This window comes from Poromitra crassiceps (assembly GCF_964638095.1).
Source record: "Poromitra crassiceps genome assembly, chromosome: 21".
NCBI lineage: Eukaryota > Metazoa > Chordata > Actinopteri > Beryciformes > Melamphaidae > Poromitra > Poromitra crassiceps.
The window spans coordinates 26,219,522-26,240,370 of NC_139638.1; the positions used below are offsets into that span (position 1 = coordinate 26,219,522).

Below are 20,849 nucleotides of genomic sequence, written 5' to 3' on the forward strand. Positions count from 1 at the left end.
ATAGAGATGTACAGAGAGCACCACTGTGTACCCCCCCCCCCCCCTCTCTCTCTCTCTCCCCTCCTCCCGGTACTGAGGCAGTGTGGAGCTCCAGCCTCCCCTCCCCTCCCCTCCCCCCAGCTGCCTCCACTCCACTTCAGAGGGAGAGGAGAGGGCATGTCAGAACAGCACATGGCTCTGAGTCTGTCCCGCCTGAGTCATTGAGTCACGCCTGGAAGTGGAGCGCTCCAAAAGGGCCATCTGGAGCCACAGCTCTTCAACACACCTCTCTTCTGTCTGGGCCACTCTCTGCCGCCCAAGACACCCGCATGGAGAATATCAGGGACATATGTCACGCTAATTCATATTTTAAAAAAATAAAATAAAAAAATGTCAATTAAATCAAACATGATGAATTGTGTTTAGGGGAGTCATTACAAAGCATAGCGTATACAATGTACTAATGGGTTAATATGTTGGTGAATACAGCCACTGTTCCTCTCTGCACATAAAATAATTTGTATTTCTTTTTCCAATATGCACCTGCATGTCATGCAGCAACTATTTGGCCTTTTAAGAACTCTGTTAGTTGCCTTGTGTTGCTTTGAAAACACATGTGAAAGTGGTGATTGCCAGACCTCTGCTAACGTTGACATATAAGTAAAGCTAATTGGCAGTGGTTTTAATATGACTTGTCTGTGTAGCGGCCTTTGTAATTGTGATTTGGTTATGTCATGTCTTTAAAGTACTTAAGAAGATAATTGGGACCTCAACCTTTAAGCTTAGCAGTGCTGGCTAGCATCCAGATCTTGGTTTTTCTAAAGTGACTGTACCATGTTTGGTTGAGTCTGTGTTCTGAATGGATTTTGCTAGTAGAGCTGTTGGCCTTGCCTTGTTGTGGTTTTGCTCTCGGGGCTCGGATCTGTGGTAATAACTCCTGCATGATTTGATGTTATATCAAAAAGCGTGGATTTATCTTTATCATTTTTTATCCCGTTTGAATTGTGCCATGAGGTAGATTAAGTGAGTGGCGGTGTCTGTGGCGGTGTCAGTCACGGTTGTGATTGACAATTGCCCAACTTCGCATCACTGATGACATCACTCACTGATGACAGCACAATTGCTGATCACATGTGCTTGAGTGACATCACTCGGCGCACATTTGCTCAACTTCGCATCACTGATGATGTCAGTGAGTGATCATTAATGAGAGTAGTGAGAGTGATCGAGTGCGCGAGTGACATCACTGATGATGTCATAGACATTGTGACATCATCAGTGACATCACAATTACTCGAGTGACCATCACTGATGACATCATCGAGTGCTCGAGTGACATCACTGATGATACTATAGACATTGTGACATCATCAGTGACATCATTACTGACCAAAATCATCACAAATCTCACAATGTGTTGGTGATATAAAAACGCTGTATTAACAAATAATGTTTTTATTTTTAAATATGGAGAAAATGATCAGTTCTGAGCTGAGTCTCATCTGGTGAAAGATTTTCCAACTTGGTTCAAATGGAGCAGCATCTCTTTGATTTTAACCTGACTATTGTTGCCAACAGGCAGCAGGTTGCGATTATTTATCATGAATATTAATTATTAGTCATCATCATCATAACTAAAATGGAGCACATGGGCTCTGCGACTTTTGTACCGGAAGTGATCCCACTCAACTGGAAGTGATGTCATCAGTGATGTCACCTGAGCAAGTGTGCATTGTGACATCACTGATGATGTCATAGACTGATGATGTCATCAGTGATGTAGTCATAGGAGGCATTGCGACATCACTGATGATGTCTGCGAGCTGCAGCGCACAAGATGCCTAGTAATTATAAATCTGAAATACATTTAGATTATATTTCAATATTGAAATACAATTCTGTTATATTTCTGTTTAGAGACAGTAATAAGTTCAATGTCACTTATATCGTTTTTCATTCACCCCCCCCTTCCCCCCCCCAAAAAGGTGGGGGTGGTGCCGTGGTGGGGCTGGAGGCTTTAGCATTAAGTCAAGCTCTTAGCTCTCATCGGATGGCTTTGTTGAGCAACCTTGTCTCCTCATGGTCCATCGCTGGCCGAGAGGTTGAGATAAAATGCCATTGACTAGTAATTGTGTTTGCACTAACGCTTTGCCAAGCCAGAGCCTCGCCTCCTTTGTCCAGTCTGCAGGCCACTTGGCTGCAGGAAGAAGCCATGCGCTGGGCAGAGAGCAGGTGGATGATGGCCATGGTCTAATAGATAGCAGGTGGATGATGGCCGTGGTCTAAGAGGCCATTTGTGAAAGAGCATCACAGTCAATTAAGAGTCCTCGTCCTGCAGTCGTCATGGCCTCTTCACAATGTCCTCCTGCTCTGTGGCCCAGTCCCTCACAGATTGACTTTTTGTCTAGTTCTGTTGTCCACTAGGCTTTTGTTTTTTTTTAAGTGATGGGTTCATTGAAATTCAGGTTTTCTCTCAAGTAGGTGCTTTTATTTGACCCTGGTGGTCAAATAGAATCTCCCTCACGGGCTCTTTACTCGCCCGCTCTCTCACATGCCCCCATCGAGCTGTATAGGAGAATCATTAGGCCACATTCCCCACATGTGGCCTACAGCACGTCCCTCCAGAAGAGCCCAGCTTAAGAGCCGGAGGACGTCCTTTAGAACCATTAGATACACACAGAGTCCTTTTAAAAGTCCTTTATTTCTTTATCTAAACTCCCTCTCACTCTAATGTAACGCCCAGCCCCCAAACACACAAACACATGCACGCACGCACGGACGCACGCACGCACGCACGGACGCACGCACGCACGCACGCACACACACACACACACACACACACACACACACACACACACACACACACACGCACACACACACACACACGCACACGTGTTATACTGTATAATCCTTAATTGCTTAATTGGCAGTTGACACTTTCCTTAAATGTAATGTTGTCCCTCATGTCAGTAGCTTGGAGCAGTCAGTCAGTAGTGGGTCCTTTACATCAGACCACTGAGTGTGGGACGTCCTGGAGCATTCTACCCTGATGGCCTCATAAGACTAGACTAATTTGGACGTGGCAGCCTGTGTTTTGCACAGAGTGCAATGCTTTACTACCACAAAGCCAATAAGTGGTGAGTGGTATTGTCTCAAAAACCTTATTTACTTTACTTCCGTGCATTCCTGTACTTAAAATAGTTTCAAATATAGTTTCCTCAGCTTTTACACGTGGATCGGAGTTGGATTTGTGCAGCCAAACCCATTTGGTGTAAAACCAGACTAGCTTGTGGGACAGAAAAGAAAACCACTTGATACAATCGCTAATGTTGATCTTTTGCTTCAGTGAAGCTGTCAGTAAACATTGCTCTTATTCATACAATATGTCAGAATAGTATTCCACTGCCATTCAATCTTACTCACAATGATAGGAGTGTTGTGCACTACATGGCAAAGTCCTAGTAAATCATCTCTTTGGATGTGTACAGTAAGTTATCAATATGGGGGGCAGATGTTGAAAATAATCTCATTCACACCTCTGTGTTGACAGCAGTGTAATAAAAGCCGTATCCCACCCTTCGGCTTGTTAAATCAAACTGTTGACATCCAGCTTTTACTGCATATACAGTCTCAAATATCAATATATAAATAACAACGACAAGAGGAGAAATTGAATTACGATGAATCCTGTTTTATACCGAGGTCTGCGGTTTATACAATGCAAATGAGCACACTCAACACGTCGTCATTTTCAAGAGTTTTAATAATTTACTAAAAAAAGAGTGTAAAAGTCAACAGATCTCTCCCACCAAAGTGGATCTGTTTGATATTCAAAGTGATGGCAGATGTAACAAATGTTTGCAAACTTGCCCTCGTCTGTACATTTTGCGTACATTTTACTTGGCAATTTACCTCTTGGCTGTAATTAAATGAATTTCATACTGTATACTGTATATATATAAAAAAAAACAAAAAACGCTCACAGCAAAAAAAATACTTTGATATGAATCACTTGAAAGTAAACCAACCAGCATGAAATGTACAGCTTTAAGAAATTCCAAAAAACACAGCTGAAAAGTGTATATATACAAACATGCTAGAATCTGACAAATAGCAGGCTGCGTAGTGAAGCTCAAGACACAGCCTTTACTCATATTTGCTTGACATCATTCAGGAGCGCCGATGAAAGAAAGCATAATTCTTAAATATACAACAACCCTTGCAATGTTCAAATACCGTGGTAATCTATTGCCTATTTCAAGTTTGTTTAGCAGAAGAGGAACACGTTATAAATATATCTCTCCTGCATCAATTAGTTTATTAATTTAAACTCATTAAATAAAAAGCTACAATGTTCAGTATCTGTAAAAAAAAAAAAAAAAAGAAGAAGACGAAAGAAAAAACTAAAATGCATTGTCTTTGATAAATGGTTCATACTGTGTCCACTTATAAAGAGATGGATATGTCCATCACCATAATCATGATCATTAAGTGGCTGCTTGGAAGAGGTAATATATATTTATATACATATATATATTTATATATGAAATTCTATGACATGATATAATTTGTATAAATATGGCATTTTTACAATTTCATTAAAATGACAATTTTTATTCAGATCCCAACAAGACAATTAATAGTAAATTGGGAAAAAGGCCTTATTTAATGTTTCTCATTTTCTTATTTTAAATATTAAAAAATAAGTCTCAATTCTTTGCAAATGTATGTCTTACACTATAAACAACAATTCTCTCTTCACCGGTTCAAATATTTCCCATTGCAGTTCATATCTACAACAATAAAATTGTCACTTTGGAACGTGAGGAAAAAGTGCCATTATCAAACGCTCTCCCTTTGGAGTGAATTGGACCTTTTGCTCCTTTCAGAGGTCAAAGGTGAACATTTCATGAACGAGTTCCCGGAGGAACTCCAAAACATAGTTCTGTACAAAACAATGTAAAAACATCAGCGATGTAACGAGTCCCGTCGCTGTTGTCAAGTCATTTTGCTGGTTTGCACACTATGAAGAAAAGAGGCTCTGCTCAGATGTCTCTCTTCACAGCTGAGGGTGTCAAGAGACTCCTACAGGACGTCCCATTAAATGTCATCCACGAAGGCTTCAAACGCCATAAATAAGGGGCACGATGCTAATGCTAATCTGATAGCTAACCGGAGAAGGTTAACATTGTGATATGTCAGTAAAATGGGCATAGTAGGTGTTTCTCCCATGGAAAGCACCATGATTGGCACAATGTTGCAGAGAGAGACAGTTTTGACATTGCACTGGGTGGGCATGGTCTCCTGGCCAACCAAAGCCTTTGTTCAGAGCCTGTTGCCGTACGTCGCCATAGTATTTCCCCAGGCACTGCCGGAGAGCCTGACCTGCTGTCCCGTCCTGTCTTTGGCCATCAATCCCCCGGTCAACCCAAACCAGCAGCAGATGTGCTCTCTGGTGCCCGGAAAGAGGAAGCGTAGGCACACAGGAAGTTACGGTAACCAATCAAGTTCCCTAAGGGTGTCCTTTCAGTCCACGAAGCCTAAAGCATGTTCAGGATGGCATTGTACATCTGGGTCAGCACGGCCAGGTGGACGGGCAGGCACGACTGGCGGTCTTGGGTGGCAGGGGTGCACGTCAGCCAGGAGAGGGCGTTGTACTGCTCCAACACAAACCTAGTGGACAGACGCGGGGTGGGGGGGGAGGGGGGGTATAGTTTTAGCAACACTGAGTAGAAAATAATATAGTTCTATGTTTAAATACAGTAAAAATGATTTAAATGGTCTGTATAAATGCTATGGTTGATTTAATTATTCATAATACACTATAGGGATGCATCAATGCCAGTTTTTCACTGCCAAAACCAATAAAGTATGAAACTTGTAGTACAGTAACAGCCAAGTATCAATCTAATCCAACAGTTGTACTGAACGATGTACAGAGCAGCCATTCCCAACCTGTGGGCCGGGGCCCATTGGTGAGCCGCGAAAGGTAAAAAAAAATAATTTGAACAAAAATCAAAATAAAAAAATCATTGTTGTTATTATTATTATTGTGGAAGAGAATGCATTTCTCCATTGTTGAATAATACCATTATATTTAGTTTGTAATCAATTATTTGTTAATTAGCCTATTGTAGACACACCCTCACTTTTAGTTTCAGATTTCTATGTGGTGCTGACGGACAGCTCCTTTTATTTTCAAAATAATTATCGCATTATTTGGCCTCGGACATTTTTGAGATTTTCAATTGGTCCATGATTCAGAAAAGCTTGGGAACCGCTGATGTAGAGCATAAACAAAATGTGTTTATTTAATATCCAACATTAGAGAGATCTGGCATCCTTCTATGTGTAAAAAAGGAGCTTGATACCAGTATTGGTATAAATTGGGGATGGGTCAATTTAAAACCAAATATTCAAAAAAATTAATATTTATTCACGGCGATCAACATTAGCTAGGGTTAGGAATAGTTTTAAAAATTCATGATTCGACTTCTTTTTAATTCAAATTCATAGAATTCAAATACAACCTCTATAATCTCTTTCCATTCGCATTACAGGACCCAAACTGAAAGAATCTCTTCTGAACCTCAATACCTCTCTCTGTCCATAATCTACTTTAGCCTTTATAAATCTCGGCACACAGCCGATATTGAAATATGTGTTTAGGCCGCACACTGAGTCGTCGACCATGAGATCGTGGAGGGGGATGTGATGAAGATAATACAGTCAGTTTCCAACAGGGTTAAAGGGAGAGCACATGTTATGTCGTCACCTGAGCACATCAGAGGTGGTCTTGGAGTCCAGGGGGTGAGGCGCCCTCTTGGTCTTGTCTGACACCAGCTCATCGGACTGGGCGATGGAGATGTGGTGGTGCAGAGAGGCCTGAACGGAGAGAGACAAGAGGGGGAGATGTAAGATTTCGCGCCCAATCGTTCTTGAATAACAGCAAGTAGACCAACTATACCAGCACTTTTTAAATCAGGGAGAAATTAAACTTTTTTCCCCCCAGTAATAAATAAAAAATACATGATAGTCACTTGACTTTCAATATTAAATCAAAAGTACCCACCCACCCAAACCCACACACTTCCACATAAACATACACTGAACAAAATATGAATGAAAGTACTACAACCATCATCAATTACTAAATATTAGTGTGTGTGTGTGTGTGTGTGTGTGTGTGTGTGTGTGTGTGTGTGTGTGTGTGTGTGTGTGTGTCACTCTCTCTCTCTCTCTCTTTCTCACACTCACTCACTCATGCAGTGTTGTCAGTACCTTGAGGAACAGCGGACACTGGCTCTGCGCCTGCGGGCAGGAGGCCCAGAACCAGTGAGGGAGTCCAGGTGCCTGGGCTGTGGAGACGTAGTAGCCCAGAGCCAGCGGCTGCTGCTTCAGCTCCTCTGGTGGACTGTCCCGGGACAGCAGGCGCTCTCCCTGACTCTGCATGCACACAGAGAAGGTCAGCAGTTAATTAGCAACTCCAAACAAATTCTGTGTAATTTCCCCCCCTGTTGTTATTGTTGTTGTTGAACATTTCTATTAGCATGGCTAACACCCGCCTCCATCCAGAAACATATTTCACCTGGCGAACCACTTCAGTATAAAGCTGGACATGAAAACATGGCTATATATACTATTTCCTGCATTAAGGAAGACTATATTAATAACCAAATGACAATGTGTTTACATCAATCATAAACTTTTAGAAATGCACCACGCCTGCTGTCATAAAGCCACTTAATGCAAACATAAGGCCGCTGTTTAGCATGGACTAAGACTACAGCCAAGCGCGTCGATTTGGGTAGGGTTGATTGTGACATGTCACAACCGAGATTTCAGGGTGTCCAATTGTCCCCTATCAACTTTTAAGCAACCTTATTTGCATTATCTTTGGAGTGCAGTTATATAGGTCATTTAGATTGTCTTCCCATATTTTGCAAGGATAGAATTGACCCGACCATTATTGAGTGAAATTAGTTTGCATTATGTTCAAAGTTACATTTACCCCTGTTTTTCACAACTGTAAACCGCCTCCCCTCATGCCGCCCTCGACCCTACCAACTTTGAGATCAAAACGACGCCCTTGACTACAGCACAGAGCAAACGCCTCACACACGCAAACCTGTGCTACGTGAAACCCTGGAAGCCAACCACACACAACTGTCAGCCAATTACCAAAACCATGAATTTGACTGCAAACCAACAAACAAGGTATCACTGCATGATTTGTAAGTCCTTCTAGCCAAATTCCTGGTTATGGTAACTGCTGACAGTTGTGTTGTGTGTGGCTTCCAGGCTTTCAAAACCATGCATTTGCCTAGAAGTGCTGCAATCCAACAAACAAGGTATCACCAACCCAATGTTTTTTTTTTTGCACCAGAAGAGAGATACCGCGTATTTGTAGCCATACGTGTATGTGGACGAGAGGGGATTGATTGCCCAGAGCCGCAGCGCTACCTGCTATTGGTCTGTGACTATCGGCCAGTTGCACAATCACTGGACAGGTGACTTGTCAATCTTGTCAATCTTTTTTTTATTGTCTATTTTACTCTAAACGCTTGACTTATATAAAGCAGGGGTTTTCAAAGTGGGAGGCGGGCCTTCAGACAGACCTTTTCTATGTATTTGGTGTAGTCTGAAGTATGTCAAACAGCAACTTCAGGCTATCTTGGCTCAATTGTTGAGTGTCTATGAGGTCAAATAATATAACCATGATCCCATGTGGAATTGAGCAAGGGTTTTTTACAAGATTCCAACGGTGAAATTAGCTATAGAGACAAAACTGCTTTTTGAACCAGGCTGTAAACACGTTTATGTATGCAGTAAAGCTGTGCATTTTAACATGGGGGCGAATGGGAAATGACTCCCGTTTGCAGCCAGCCTCAAGTGGCCATTCGAGGAACTGCAGTTTTTGGTACTTCCGCATTGGCCTCAATGCGACCAAACGAAAGTGCCCCCTCGGTCATCATCATATCACAAGTTCTTAGTTCCTGCGTCACACAGGCTGTGACACTATTGTCCACGCCTTATTTTACTTTTCTTCTTCTAAGGTGTTTGTTTTTTTCTTCTTCAGGGCTATCCGACAACTATTGCGGTACTAGACAGATCAATCAAGAAAATTATCCCGTTTTAAAGTGTAACTGAACGCATGTCGGACCCCAACCTGTCTTTCTCAACAGAACACGGCCCACTTTCCTTCTTGTAAAGAACCGTTGAAGTAATAATGTGTCAATGGGGTGTTTTTATTCACAGGTTGGGTGTGAGGGCATGTCACACTCTTTTGCCTTTGTTACAGCTTTGTCAGTTGCTAACAGCTCCGGACCCGCACTGTCGGGCCGGGTGATTTCTTTCCACTGGACCCTGACTCACCCTGGCGTGCTGGAAATGCGCTCCCATTCCCATGCCAGAGGGCGAGCCGGGGGAGGGCGAGCCGGGGGAGGGCACCGGGGAGGTGTTGGGGGAGGGGTGGAGGTTTCCTGTGATCAGCATCATGTCATGGCCAATGTCGTTCTCCAGCTCGTCAGGAAACTGCAGATCAAACATGTCATCTGAGGGACAGGAAAAAAAAACGAGAGAACAGTTATGCAAAGAGTTCTGGATGTCAGCACGGGCCCCGTTATAAATCAACGTGTGGAAAGTAACACGGCCAGTTAACGCTTTGGACTGGGGTTCGGTTCCCACCGAGGCCATTAATATTACCATCAAATAGCATGTCAATAAAATGGCATAATGAGGTCCAGGTCTGGAGTTCTAACATTTTAAGGGCACGCCACTTTTTAGGACAAAGAGTTTTTAGATGAGGAGACCAACTGCTGGGGCAAAAACAGCCACTGAGTAACGCACGAGGATTTGGGTTGCACAAACAACTGGCTTTAGCTAAATGGTTGGTCCAATGCCTACTACACTACATCTGCAGGCTATTTCAAAATGGCAAAATGTTTTTTTTCTTCTTCAAATAATCATCATCAGATAATTATTTACAAGCAGAATATCATTTCTCTTCCAAGAAAATATTAATTACAATACAGCTCTGGCTTTATCTCTCAATCAAGGATACAAAATGTGTGTCCTTCTCAATTCATTTTCATTCTTTATGTATTGCACATATGAATTGTTCTTGGTCAGTGTCAGAGCTATAGACACTTTGACATGAACCAGGCATGAGCTTACACGTAGGGGACCGCTAACCTGACGCTGCCAGATGGATGAAGGTTGTTTCACAAATCAATTTGTGAACTCAATACCGCCCCATCTGGCGGAGTCAGGTTAGGGGGGACCGCAGCTCCAACTGAAATTCAAACAAACTACAAAATGAACAGTTTGATTCAGCTTGCTCGTTCCTTACACACTCATCCCACCATTGAGTGTCTTGTGAACACAACACCGCCCCCGTCTGGCAGCACCAGGTAAGTGATCTGCTGCTTGGTGTACACATGAAGAAAACATTTGTGATCTCAGAACTCCTTCAAAAAGATCCGAGCCTATGAAAGACCACGTGTCCTCTTTGCACGTTCAGTTTTATTGGTCGACATTTTAGTACAGAGACCTACAGTATATAAAATAATAAAATTCAGATTCAGAATTCAGATTTCACATCCCTGTGTGTGTGATGTGATTTTTTTTTTTTTTTTTTTTTTTTTTTTTTTTTTTTTTTTTTTTTTTTTTTCTTTTCAAGATTGCATCAACCTGCCATGGGACTACAGGTGGAAACTAGCCCTTGGGCTAAAACCTGGCATATTTACTGTACGGCTGTACTGTCCATTAATGTGCAATGTCCCATCTTCTAAATAAATGAATCTGAATTCTGAAAAAGGTGTCTGTACAATCCAGTAGTCCCTAAGATGTCTATACAATCCACCGGTCCCTACAGATGTCTGGACAATCCAGTAGTCCCTAAGATGTCTATACAATCCACCGGTCCCTACAGATGTCTGGACAATCCACCAGTCCCTACAGGTGTCTGTACAATCCAGTAGTCCCTAAGATGTCTATACAATCCACCGGTCCCTACAGATGTCTGGACAATTCCTCACAGAGAGACGTAGCGAGATGCAAGGAAGGTTGCAATCTAAGATGTCTTACATCTGTAGCAACACAGAAGTAAAAGAACGCTCTCAGCTGCTCCAAAAGATCCATGTAATGCGTTCTCCTGGTGCATGACTAGACTATTATTAATATTAATATTAATATTAATATCAATATTAATATTATGATGATGATTATTATTAGTAGTAGTAGTAGTAGTAGTATATTGCCTATAATGCATGGGGCTAGAGAATATGCTTTACCTGTTCAAAATGAATAGGATTCATTCAAATATGTGTTATTTTTAAGGAATTGAAGAAAAGTGAAAGTTTGAAAAGTGAAAGTTCTTTGCACTGTTACTTTCTCCCATCTGGCGTCAGACTTTCTGCCATCAGTCTCAGCTGCACGCCGCTAAGCTAGGACTCGTTTGCATTTAAGCTTCTACATCTGTCATTGATTGACTGATCATCATTCCATTTTTATTAAAATTGTAGACATTAGCCACATTCTCCCCATTTGGATTCTTGTGGGCAGAGCTGCAGGATTAAGGCTGTTGTGGCTGTAGCCTGTAGGGCTGTAGCCTGTAGGGCTGTAGCCTGTAGGGCTTGTAATCATGTTGTGGCTGTTAGCCTGTAGGGCTGTAGCCTGTAGGGCTGTAGCCTGTAGGGCTTGTAATCATTTTTGGGGTATGACAAGAATGCTGCAGGATCTTTTACTGTACAACGAAGGCACCACATCTGATTCTGACCGGCAGCACTACTTATGTATCAGAAACATTTTCATGGCAGGCATGAACAATCACAAGCGACACACATAAACAATGATCTATTTGTAAAATACCGGCATAAACAGAAGAGTAATCTCATCTCATCTATGATTGTACAGGGGCGGCTGTAGCTCAGGAGGTAGAGCGGGTCGTCCACTAATCGCTTTGGATAAAAGAGGTCGGTGGTTCGATTCCCGCCTCCTCCAGTCTGCGTGTCGAAGTGTCCTTGGGCAAGATACTGAACCCCAAATTGCTCCTGATGGTGTGCCAGCACCCTGTGTGGTAGCCTGCCGCCATCGGTGTATGAATGGGTGAAAGAACCTACTGATTTACCATTTACCATTGTTATTGTGACTAGTCCTTACCAGTGTTGTCCTCGGTGGGGTAGGAGCTGGGGGCCAGCTGGGTGGTGGCCGAGGTGGGGAAGACGAGGATGTGCGTACAGGAGGCGTCCTGGGGCGTGTTCAGCTGGGACGTCTGCAGGTTCAACGCAGTGCTACGGCCAAACACCGAGCCCATGGTCACTGCATCTGCACACACGCACACACACGCACGCACACACACACACACACACACGTACACACATAATGCACGCACACACGCACGCACGCACACACACACACGTACACACACACACACACACATAATACACACACAGAGCATATAAGGAAATGTCAAGGTCTTGTATGAATGCTTGTTTCATTTATAAGCTGTTGTGTAATTACAGTAGCTGTAAAATAGCGTAGCACAACCACCGTCAAGCCCGCGGAAGCAAGGTAAAACACTTCCTGTGAGAATCTTCAAAATAAAATAATGCAGCTAGAGCCATTTTCTGGTCTATTCACTGAAAGGACCAAGCAGGCCTGCCTTATTGCACAATCCAAATCTTCCTCAAATCTTGCCATTTTCAGTTGAGTTTGCTGCCTCTGTAGGTGGGAGGTTGTCGTTGTGACTTTGAAAACGGTAAGACGCAGATAGGGGAAGCGGAAGGGGAGGCCTCTCTCTCTTTCCCAGAGCCTTCAGTCAGACTAGCAATGTGGCAATGTGCATAATTAGATTGAAACATGATATAATAGCATAATGTCAACATAATGTTCTATTTGGAGTGGACTATTGTAGGCCTACAGTATTCTTATTTCTGTGTTTATTTTTTTGTATTTTGTCACTGCCTCTGCTTTCCTACTATGTTTTATCGCTGTGCAACTGAACTAAACTAGAGTCGATATATTTCCTGTTTCCTGTACAATATACTATATCATGACAATCATGACCATAATCATCACCACCATAACTAGCCCTCTCCTCTCACCACTGGACATGATGGCAGCAGGCTACTAACCGGGCATGACTACGAAGGAGCCCTGCGGCTCCATGGCCACCAAGCAGGCGCTGAGGATGGAGGGAGACTCGGCGGACGAGATGCCACACATTCTGCAGGCCTCCTTCAGCTGGCGACCGATGGAGGTGAGCGAGTGCTCCCCGAGGAGAGAGCTCCAGTCTGGAGGAGAGAGAGAGAGAGAGAGAGAGAGAGGGAGGGAGAGAGAGAGAGGGAGAGAGAGAGAGAGAGGGAGAGGGGGAGAGAGAGAGAGGGAGAGAGAGAGAGAGAGAGATGGAGAGAGAGAGAGAGAGAGGGAGAGGGGGAGAGAGAGAGAGGGAGAGAGAGAGAGAGAGGGAGAGAGAGAGAGGGAGAGAGAGAGAGAGAGAGGGAGAGAGAGAGCGAGCAAGCGAGAGAGAGAGGGAGAGAGAGACAGAGAGAGAGAGAGAGAGAGGGAGAGAGAGAGACAGAGACAGAGAGAGAGAGAGAGAGAGAGAGAGAGGGAGAGAGAGAGAGAGAGAGAGAGAGAGAGGGAGAGGGGGAGAGAGAGAGAGGGAGAGAGAGAGAGAGAGAGATGGAGAGAGAGAGGGAGAGGGGGAGAGAGAGAGAGGGAGAGAGAGAGAGAGAGGGAGAGAGAGAGAGGGAGAGAGAGAGAGAGAGAGGGAGAGAGAGAGCGAGCAAGCGAGAGAGAGAGGGAGAGAGAGACAGAGAGAGAGAGAGAGAGAGGGAGAGAGAGAGACAGAGACAGAGAGAGAGAGAGAGAGAGAGAGAGAGGGAGAGAGAGAGAGACAGAGACAGAGACAGAGAGAGAGAGAGGGAGAGAGAGAGAGAGAGAGAGAGAGAGGAGAGAGAGAGAGAGAGAGAGAGAGAGAGAGGGGACGGGGACAAGATGGAATGAGAGATAGGTAGTGGGAGAGGGAGAGAGGGAGAGAGAGAGAGGGTAGATAGGTAGTGGGAGAGAGAGAGAGAGAGAGAGAGAGATAGGACAGAGCAGAGCGATGGAGAGAAACACAGAGACAGGGTCAGATCGATGCAGTGAATCACTCTGCAGTCCACTGGCATCTTAACTTTACTGCTGCTCCTGGAAACAGTGCAGGCTGAAATACAATGCAGGGGAAATAAAGTGGAGAACGATGACTGTCACGTCAAGTCAAGTCCATTCACAGAGCTGAACAGGCCTGTCACAAAGGGTTTGGCAGAAAACATAGGACAATATATATATATATATATATATATATTATATATATTATATATTATATATATATATATATTATATATATATATATATATATATATATTAGGGGTGGTGGAAGAAATCGATACACCATAGTATCGCAATATTTTGCCTGACGATATTGTATCGATATTTGGATGCCAAGTATCGATATAAAAAAATAAAAAATTGCAGGCCATGCCATGCCACCGGGCATCTGCCCGAAGCGCCCGATGTTGCAGTCCGCGCGCGCCTGCAGTGGCGTATTGAGTCCAGAGAACTTAATAATGTAGCCTACGTGTGGGGCAAAAACAAAACAAAACAAAAAAACACTGCATGTTTTACTTCCGGTGAGGTCAAGGAAAAGGTAGGAAAAGGAGTTAGACAATATATCGAAATATCGGAATATTCAATATCACAATACCAGCAGATCGCTATATCGCAATACTATCGTATCGTGACTCAAGTATCGTTTTAGTATCGTATCGTGGGCATCTGGTGATTCCCACCCCTAATATATATATATATATATATATATATATATGTACCGTATATATATATATATATATATATATATATATATATATATATATATATATATGTACCGTATATACATATACATGTATATATGCCTATATATGCAGGGAAAGAATGCACTGCAGTAGATGATACCGGAGGAAACAAAAACATGTTTCTTCTTGGTCAGTAAAGGAGAGGAATTAGGCTAATCCTGGAGATATGAAAATATGTGAAAATATGCAGTTTGTTTGTTACCTGGATTTTTATTGTCATAGGCTACACACCATGACACATGAACTCAGAAAAAAGCAACCACAGAAAATGTACATTTTTTGTTTTGCCCATAGAAGTCGAATATGGTTTCGCACTTGTCCAACACTCCAACAGAGACCTAGCGTAGAGACCTACAGAGGAGGAATAGAGACCTACAGAGGAGGAACAGAGACCTACGTAGGAGAAACAGAGACCTACCGTAGAAGTGAAACCAGGGGGGATCCTGAAATAGATCTGACAACAGGCAGGTGTGTTTCCACTCAACACTGACCCATTTCCTCTCCCTCACTTCCTCAGAGTATACCAACATCATTCATCAGGCATCAGTATACCAACATCATTCATCAGGCATCAGTATACCAACATCATTCATCGAGGCATCAGTATACCAACATCATTCATCAGGCATCAGTATACCAACATCATTCATCAGGCATCAGTATACCAACATCATTCATCAGGCATCAGTACACCAACATCATTCATCAGGCATCAGTATACCAACATCATTCATCGAGGCATCAGTACACCAACATCATTCATCGAGGCATCAGTATACCAACATCATTCATCAGGCATCAGTATACCAACATCATTCATCAGGCATCAGTATACCAACATCATTCATCAGGCATCAGTACACCAACATCATTCATCAGGCATCAGTATACCAACATCATTCATCAGGCATCAGTATACCAACATCATTCATCAGGCATCAGTATACCAACATCATTCATCAGGCATCAGTATACCAACATCATTCATCAGGCATCAGTACACCAACATCATTCATCAGGCATCAGTATACCAACATCATTCATCAGGCATCAGTATACCAACATCATTCATCAGGCATCAGTATACCAACATCATTCATCAGGCATCAGTACACCAACATCATTCATCAGGCATCAGTACACCAACATCATTCATCAGGCATCAGTATACCAACATCATTCATCAGGCATCAGTACACCAACATCATTCATCAGGCATCAGTACACCAACATCATTCATCAGGCATCAGTATACCAACATCATTCATCGAGGCATCAGTATACCAACATCATTCATCAGGCATCAGTATACCAACATCATTCATCAGGCATCAGTATACCAACATCATTCATCAGGCATCAGTATACCAACATCATTCATCAGGCATCAGTACACCAACATCATTCATCAGGCATCAGTATACCAACATCATTCATCAGGCATCAGTACACCAACATCATTCATCAGGCATCAGTACACCAACATCATTCATCAGGCATCAGTATACCAACATCATTCATCGAGGCATCAGTATACCAACATCATTCATCAGGCATCAGTATACCAACATCATTCATCAGGCATCAGTACACCAACATCATTCATCAGGCATCAGTATACCAACATCATTCATCAGGCATCAGTACACCAACATCATTCATCGAGGCATCGCTGCAGTTCATCTAGTGTCGCTCACCTTTTAGCTCCCCGTGCCCCAGTCTGCCTAGTCGGCCAATCACAATCCTCCATGGTAGTGACGTCATCTGGATGATGCCGACACACCACTCCCATAACTTGTGTAGTCCCATCTTCCTGGCGGATACCTTGGGGCGCCGTGCTCTGAAGTGAATGAAGATCATATTCACCTTATTCTTTGCCCACACATGGACGCTTCCGCATTACGTCATTCCGTAATAGTATTTCCGTTTTGACTTGCCAAAAACTCCGCAGGCAAGATGGCTGCGCACACTCCGCATCTAAACTGGCAGAATTACTCCGCCATAAACTAACATATCTTGGCCAATACGTATGTAACATGCAAAATAAAACAACCCGTAATATCTTAATTTTATGTAGAATGCAGAGGATATGTAACTGTTTAGTTAAACTTGCATTCCAGGAATATTGTGCTCTTAAAGGTCCCAATTCGTGCAGCTGTAACCTCTTAAAAACGTGTGTCTCTGGTCCATAAAACATGATTCTGGATTAATCTGTCGAAAATATAGCAAACCCGTTTGTTGTGACGGAGTTCTCACTCCCTCTTCTGGTAGCTTCCCAAGAACGGCCTGTTTCTATAATATATTCAGAACTAACAGTTCCCATTGGCCGCTGAGGGAGAGCCCGCCCCAGGCTCCCAGCGGCCAATCAGATTAGCGTCTGTGGACCAGCACGCTAGGTTGCGAGTTATCGTTAACTAAACGGTACTACGCTAAAGAGGACATCTCAAAATGCCTAGACTTACCGAATGCACCTCTGCAGTTGCTGGATCACGTACAGTTGCCGTCGCTCCAGCTAGAAGTGTTAATTTTGTGGCTATAGACTAAATGGTGCAGGTAGCTTGTGTGAGAGAGACCCGCGCAGTATGCAGGAGGAAGCTAGTGACGTCCCGATTCCCCCAGATTCCCCTCTGGGCAAACGAAGCGTTTGGGGGTGTGGCTTGGAGGAGACTGCAGAGGGACGCTGGATAGGGACAAATCCAACTGTGGCAGTTCTGAGCGTGTGACCACTCATTACAGGGAGGGCTGACAGCAGTATATATGCATTTACAAGTAAAAACAGCTTTTGCACGGAATGGGACCTTTAAGATGACGTTAGTGGAGTCGAGGCTGTTGCGTCCTGAAACCCACTAGCGTGACCTATGTGCGATTCGAAATAACGCATCCGAGATAGAAACGTTATGAATATAGCCACGTTATAAACAACAAACTAACGCTGGTGATCCGTATGGAAACAGTGTTACTCGAAATGGTTAAAAGTTATTATCAATTTGGTCATTCAGTGGCATTTTACTGCCATATAACATAACTAACTAGTGGCTAACCACAGAAGCCACAGAAGGCAACTAGCGCTGAACCGGAAGAACAAATACGTTTGCGTTGAACGCGGAAGAGAGAAAAAGTGGGCGTGGTGAATAAGGTGAATAGAGACAGTTGTTGTTGCTCATTTCAATTGACCAGATTACTGCGGTAATACTGCAATGTTAATGCCAGATGGCAGCACTAAAGAGGGCTTTTGTCATAAAAAAAAAACACATTTTAAATAACAAAGCCCCCATTTTTACCGCTGCAGCAGCACCATGGTAACCCAGCAATAAAGCGGTAAAATGATAACTGTATAAAACATTATATATACAGATTGGATCACAATCTTGAATGATTTGACAGTTCAGCATCCTTGTGACATGAGAAAATAACTTGGATAGGCAAACGTCAATAAAAATCTTTATGTTTACATAAAAAAAATGTTGCAAAGTAAATTACAAAATAAAATATTGGATTTTTTGTGTGTGCAAAGTACAACTACAATTACAAACATGAAGACTATTATGATTCAATGCTGGTAATTAAGCCCATGAATGACTAACTCATACAATACCTGTTAGGCGAAGACAATTATGATTCAACAATAATAAGCCCATGATTGACTGTTATACAGTACCTGTTAGGTACATCGATGTTGATGACACAGGTCTCCAGGAGCTCCCCCTGCTGGTCAGTGCAGGACACCAGGATCCAGCGCTGGTCGTGGGACAGGCAGTAGCCTACAAACAGCACGTTGTACTTGGGGGGGACTTCTGCCCACACCTCCCCTGGCTCTGGCTGCTTGGGACGTGTAGGACCCAAGATGAACGGGGGAGAGTACACCTGCAGGGGGCCGGGATGCTGCAGGAGAGACAGAGAGGACACGAGAGAGGACATGAGAGGAGGGAGAGAAGTCGGATTTCAAGGAGGATATAAGTGTTTGAAACTGTGCTTTGTCATGGGAACAATTGCTACAACTGACAACATAAAACATACAGTGATATCTTCTGTATCATACCTTTATGACATAACACTGATATGTTATAAAGGTATGAACAAGTACAGTATATTTCTATTATCTTCAAATGCATGTGCATACATACACACTGCATAAATACAATTATAACAATTATATCAATCAAACCTTTTTTCCCTCCTTTTATTGAGACCAAGTATGTGTACACTACTACAGTATAACATGACATTTTCAGCATTTATCCCCTTTTCCCAAAACGTCAACACCATCCCAGGCACCCACATATACATAAAGGTAAAGTCCCACTGATTGTCACACAATGTGTGAAATTTGTTCTCCGCATTTGACCCATCCCCTGGAAGAGCGGTGAGCGGCAGCGTGCGCCGCGCTCGGGAATCATATGGTGATCTAACCCCCCAATTCCAACCCTTTGATGCTGAGTGCCAAGCAGGGAGGCAAATGGGTCCCATTTTTATAGTCTTTGGTATGACTCGGCCAGGGATCCAACTCACGACCTCCCAGTCTCAGGGCGGACACTCAGACCACAAGGCCACTGAGCTGGTACATACATACATACATACATTTTTATTTTGGGTTGTGGTGATCATGTGTTGTGCGCTGTCTCCATTGACTCTTATTGATCTATAATTGTTTTTTCAGATTTTTTTTCCCTGTTGCATTACCTATGTGTACAGTATAATGGCTGATCTGTGCCAGCAGGGGGCAGGTGTCAGCAGGTCCCTGGCTCCTGCTTTATATATGGGTCACACCCACTGTGTGATTCATTAATGCTGAGGGAGGCCGTCAGGCTGAAACGTGTCAGTGTTGTTCTGCTGCTGTGCTGCTGGATTCAACTGATTGAAATGTTCTTGTGAGTGCTGCCATTTTGTCTGATAGCCACCACCCAACCCACTTTACATCCTCCCATTTCCCATTTCCCACTACCCCTCCTCTCCTCATCTCCCCGTACAACTAAGGAAAGTAAATAGTGGCTTAAAAGTGACCAGAGAAAATGCAGAGCTTACAGTAAATACAACTCAGAGGCCATTTACACCTGGCATTAACATGCATTTTCTGCCATCAGATTGCAATCAGATTGTGCTTGACCACATTAGCCTGATTTCATTTACACCTGGCGTTAACATGCGTTTTGGGTGATCAGATTGCAATCTGATGGCAGAAATGGGTGTCCTCTCAATCCGCATACAGTTGCTGTATCCAGATTGAGAGGACACATTGCATTTACACTTGTGTTCAATGTGTACACAATGCGTCCCTGACCACCTCCGGAGGTGGTTTGGCCGATCAGATTGCAATCCTTCTTCAATGTGTCTTGGGGGCTTTTACACCTGTACTTTCAAGTGGTCAAGCACTATCTGATTGCAATCTGATGGCAGAAAACGCATGTTAATGCCAGGTGTAAATGGCCAACATAGTATTACAGCGAACAGTGAACACATCTAGCAAACAAGTAAACATTCGTATGGGGCAATCTCATTAGGTGAGAGCACTTTAAAATTGCAGATTAAATGCTGCCAGTCTGAGCAGAGCTGTAGAACCCCGAATGGAAAATTAAATTTTGTCCAGTTTTAGGAATGACATAAAATCACCGTTAACCAAGATCTAGATGATGGCATTTTCAGGAGTTGAGGTTTTGAGAAGCTCAGAAATGGTTAAAAAATATTTACACAATTCAACTAGTCTCAGGAATGACAAACCATGTGTCAAGGACCTACCACAGGAGTCACATGTGTCTTTGAAACATTGGGCCTAGCCTTGCTAAGGTGGACACTGAAGCCCTTAATAAGACTGAGCCCACGATGGTGAGTCTGCTCCAAGTGCTTCCTCCCAGCACAGATGTGAAAATGCCATCATCCCTGGCTCTTCCTCTCATTCCTCCACAATCTTCTGTAAGCCTGGGGACTTAACTGAAGTCATACAAATATGTGCCATGGCCTTAAGGCAGGTGCATCACA

At 43.2% G+C, this 20,849-nt stretch overlaps 1 protein-coding gene across 1 annotated transcript in view; it reads right to left on the reverse strand.

Annotated features, from left to right (window-relative positions):
• Positions 1–4,425: 4,425 nt before the first annotated feature.
• Positions 4,426–20,849, reverse strand: part of LOC310795806 (mediator of RNA polymerase II transcription subunit 13-like) — a gene marked incomplete at its 5' end in the record, with an annotated part of 173,802 nt that continues 157,378 nt past the window's right edge. The window contains 8 exons of the mRNA XM_083657895.1: positions 4,426–5,652; positions 6,755–6,864; positions 7,261–7,425; positions 9,355–9,533; positions 12,142–12,306; positions 13,116–13,274; positions 16,574–16,716; positions 18,535–18,758. Coding sequence (XP_083514021.1) covers positions 5,520–5,652; positions 6,755–6,864; positions 7,261–7,425; positions 9,355–9,533; positions 12,142–12,306; positions 13,116–13,274; positions 16,574–16,716; positions 18,535–18,758 — 1,278 coding nt within the window. The 3' untranslated portion in view covers positions 4,426–5,519. The remainder of the gene's footprint in view (positions 5,653–6,754; positions 6,865–7,260; positions 7,426–9,354; positions 9,534–12,141; positions 12,307–13,115; positions 13,275–16,573; positions 16,717–18,534; positions 18,759–20,849) is intronic.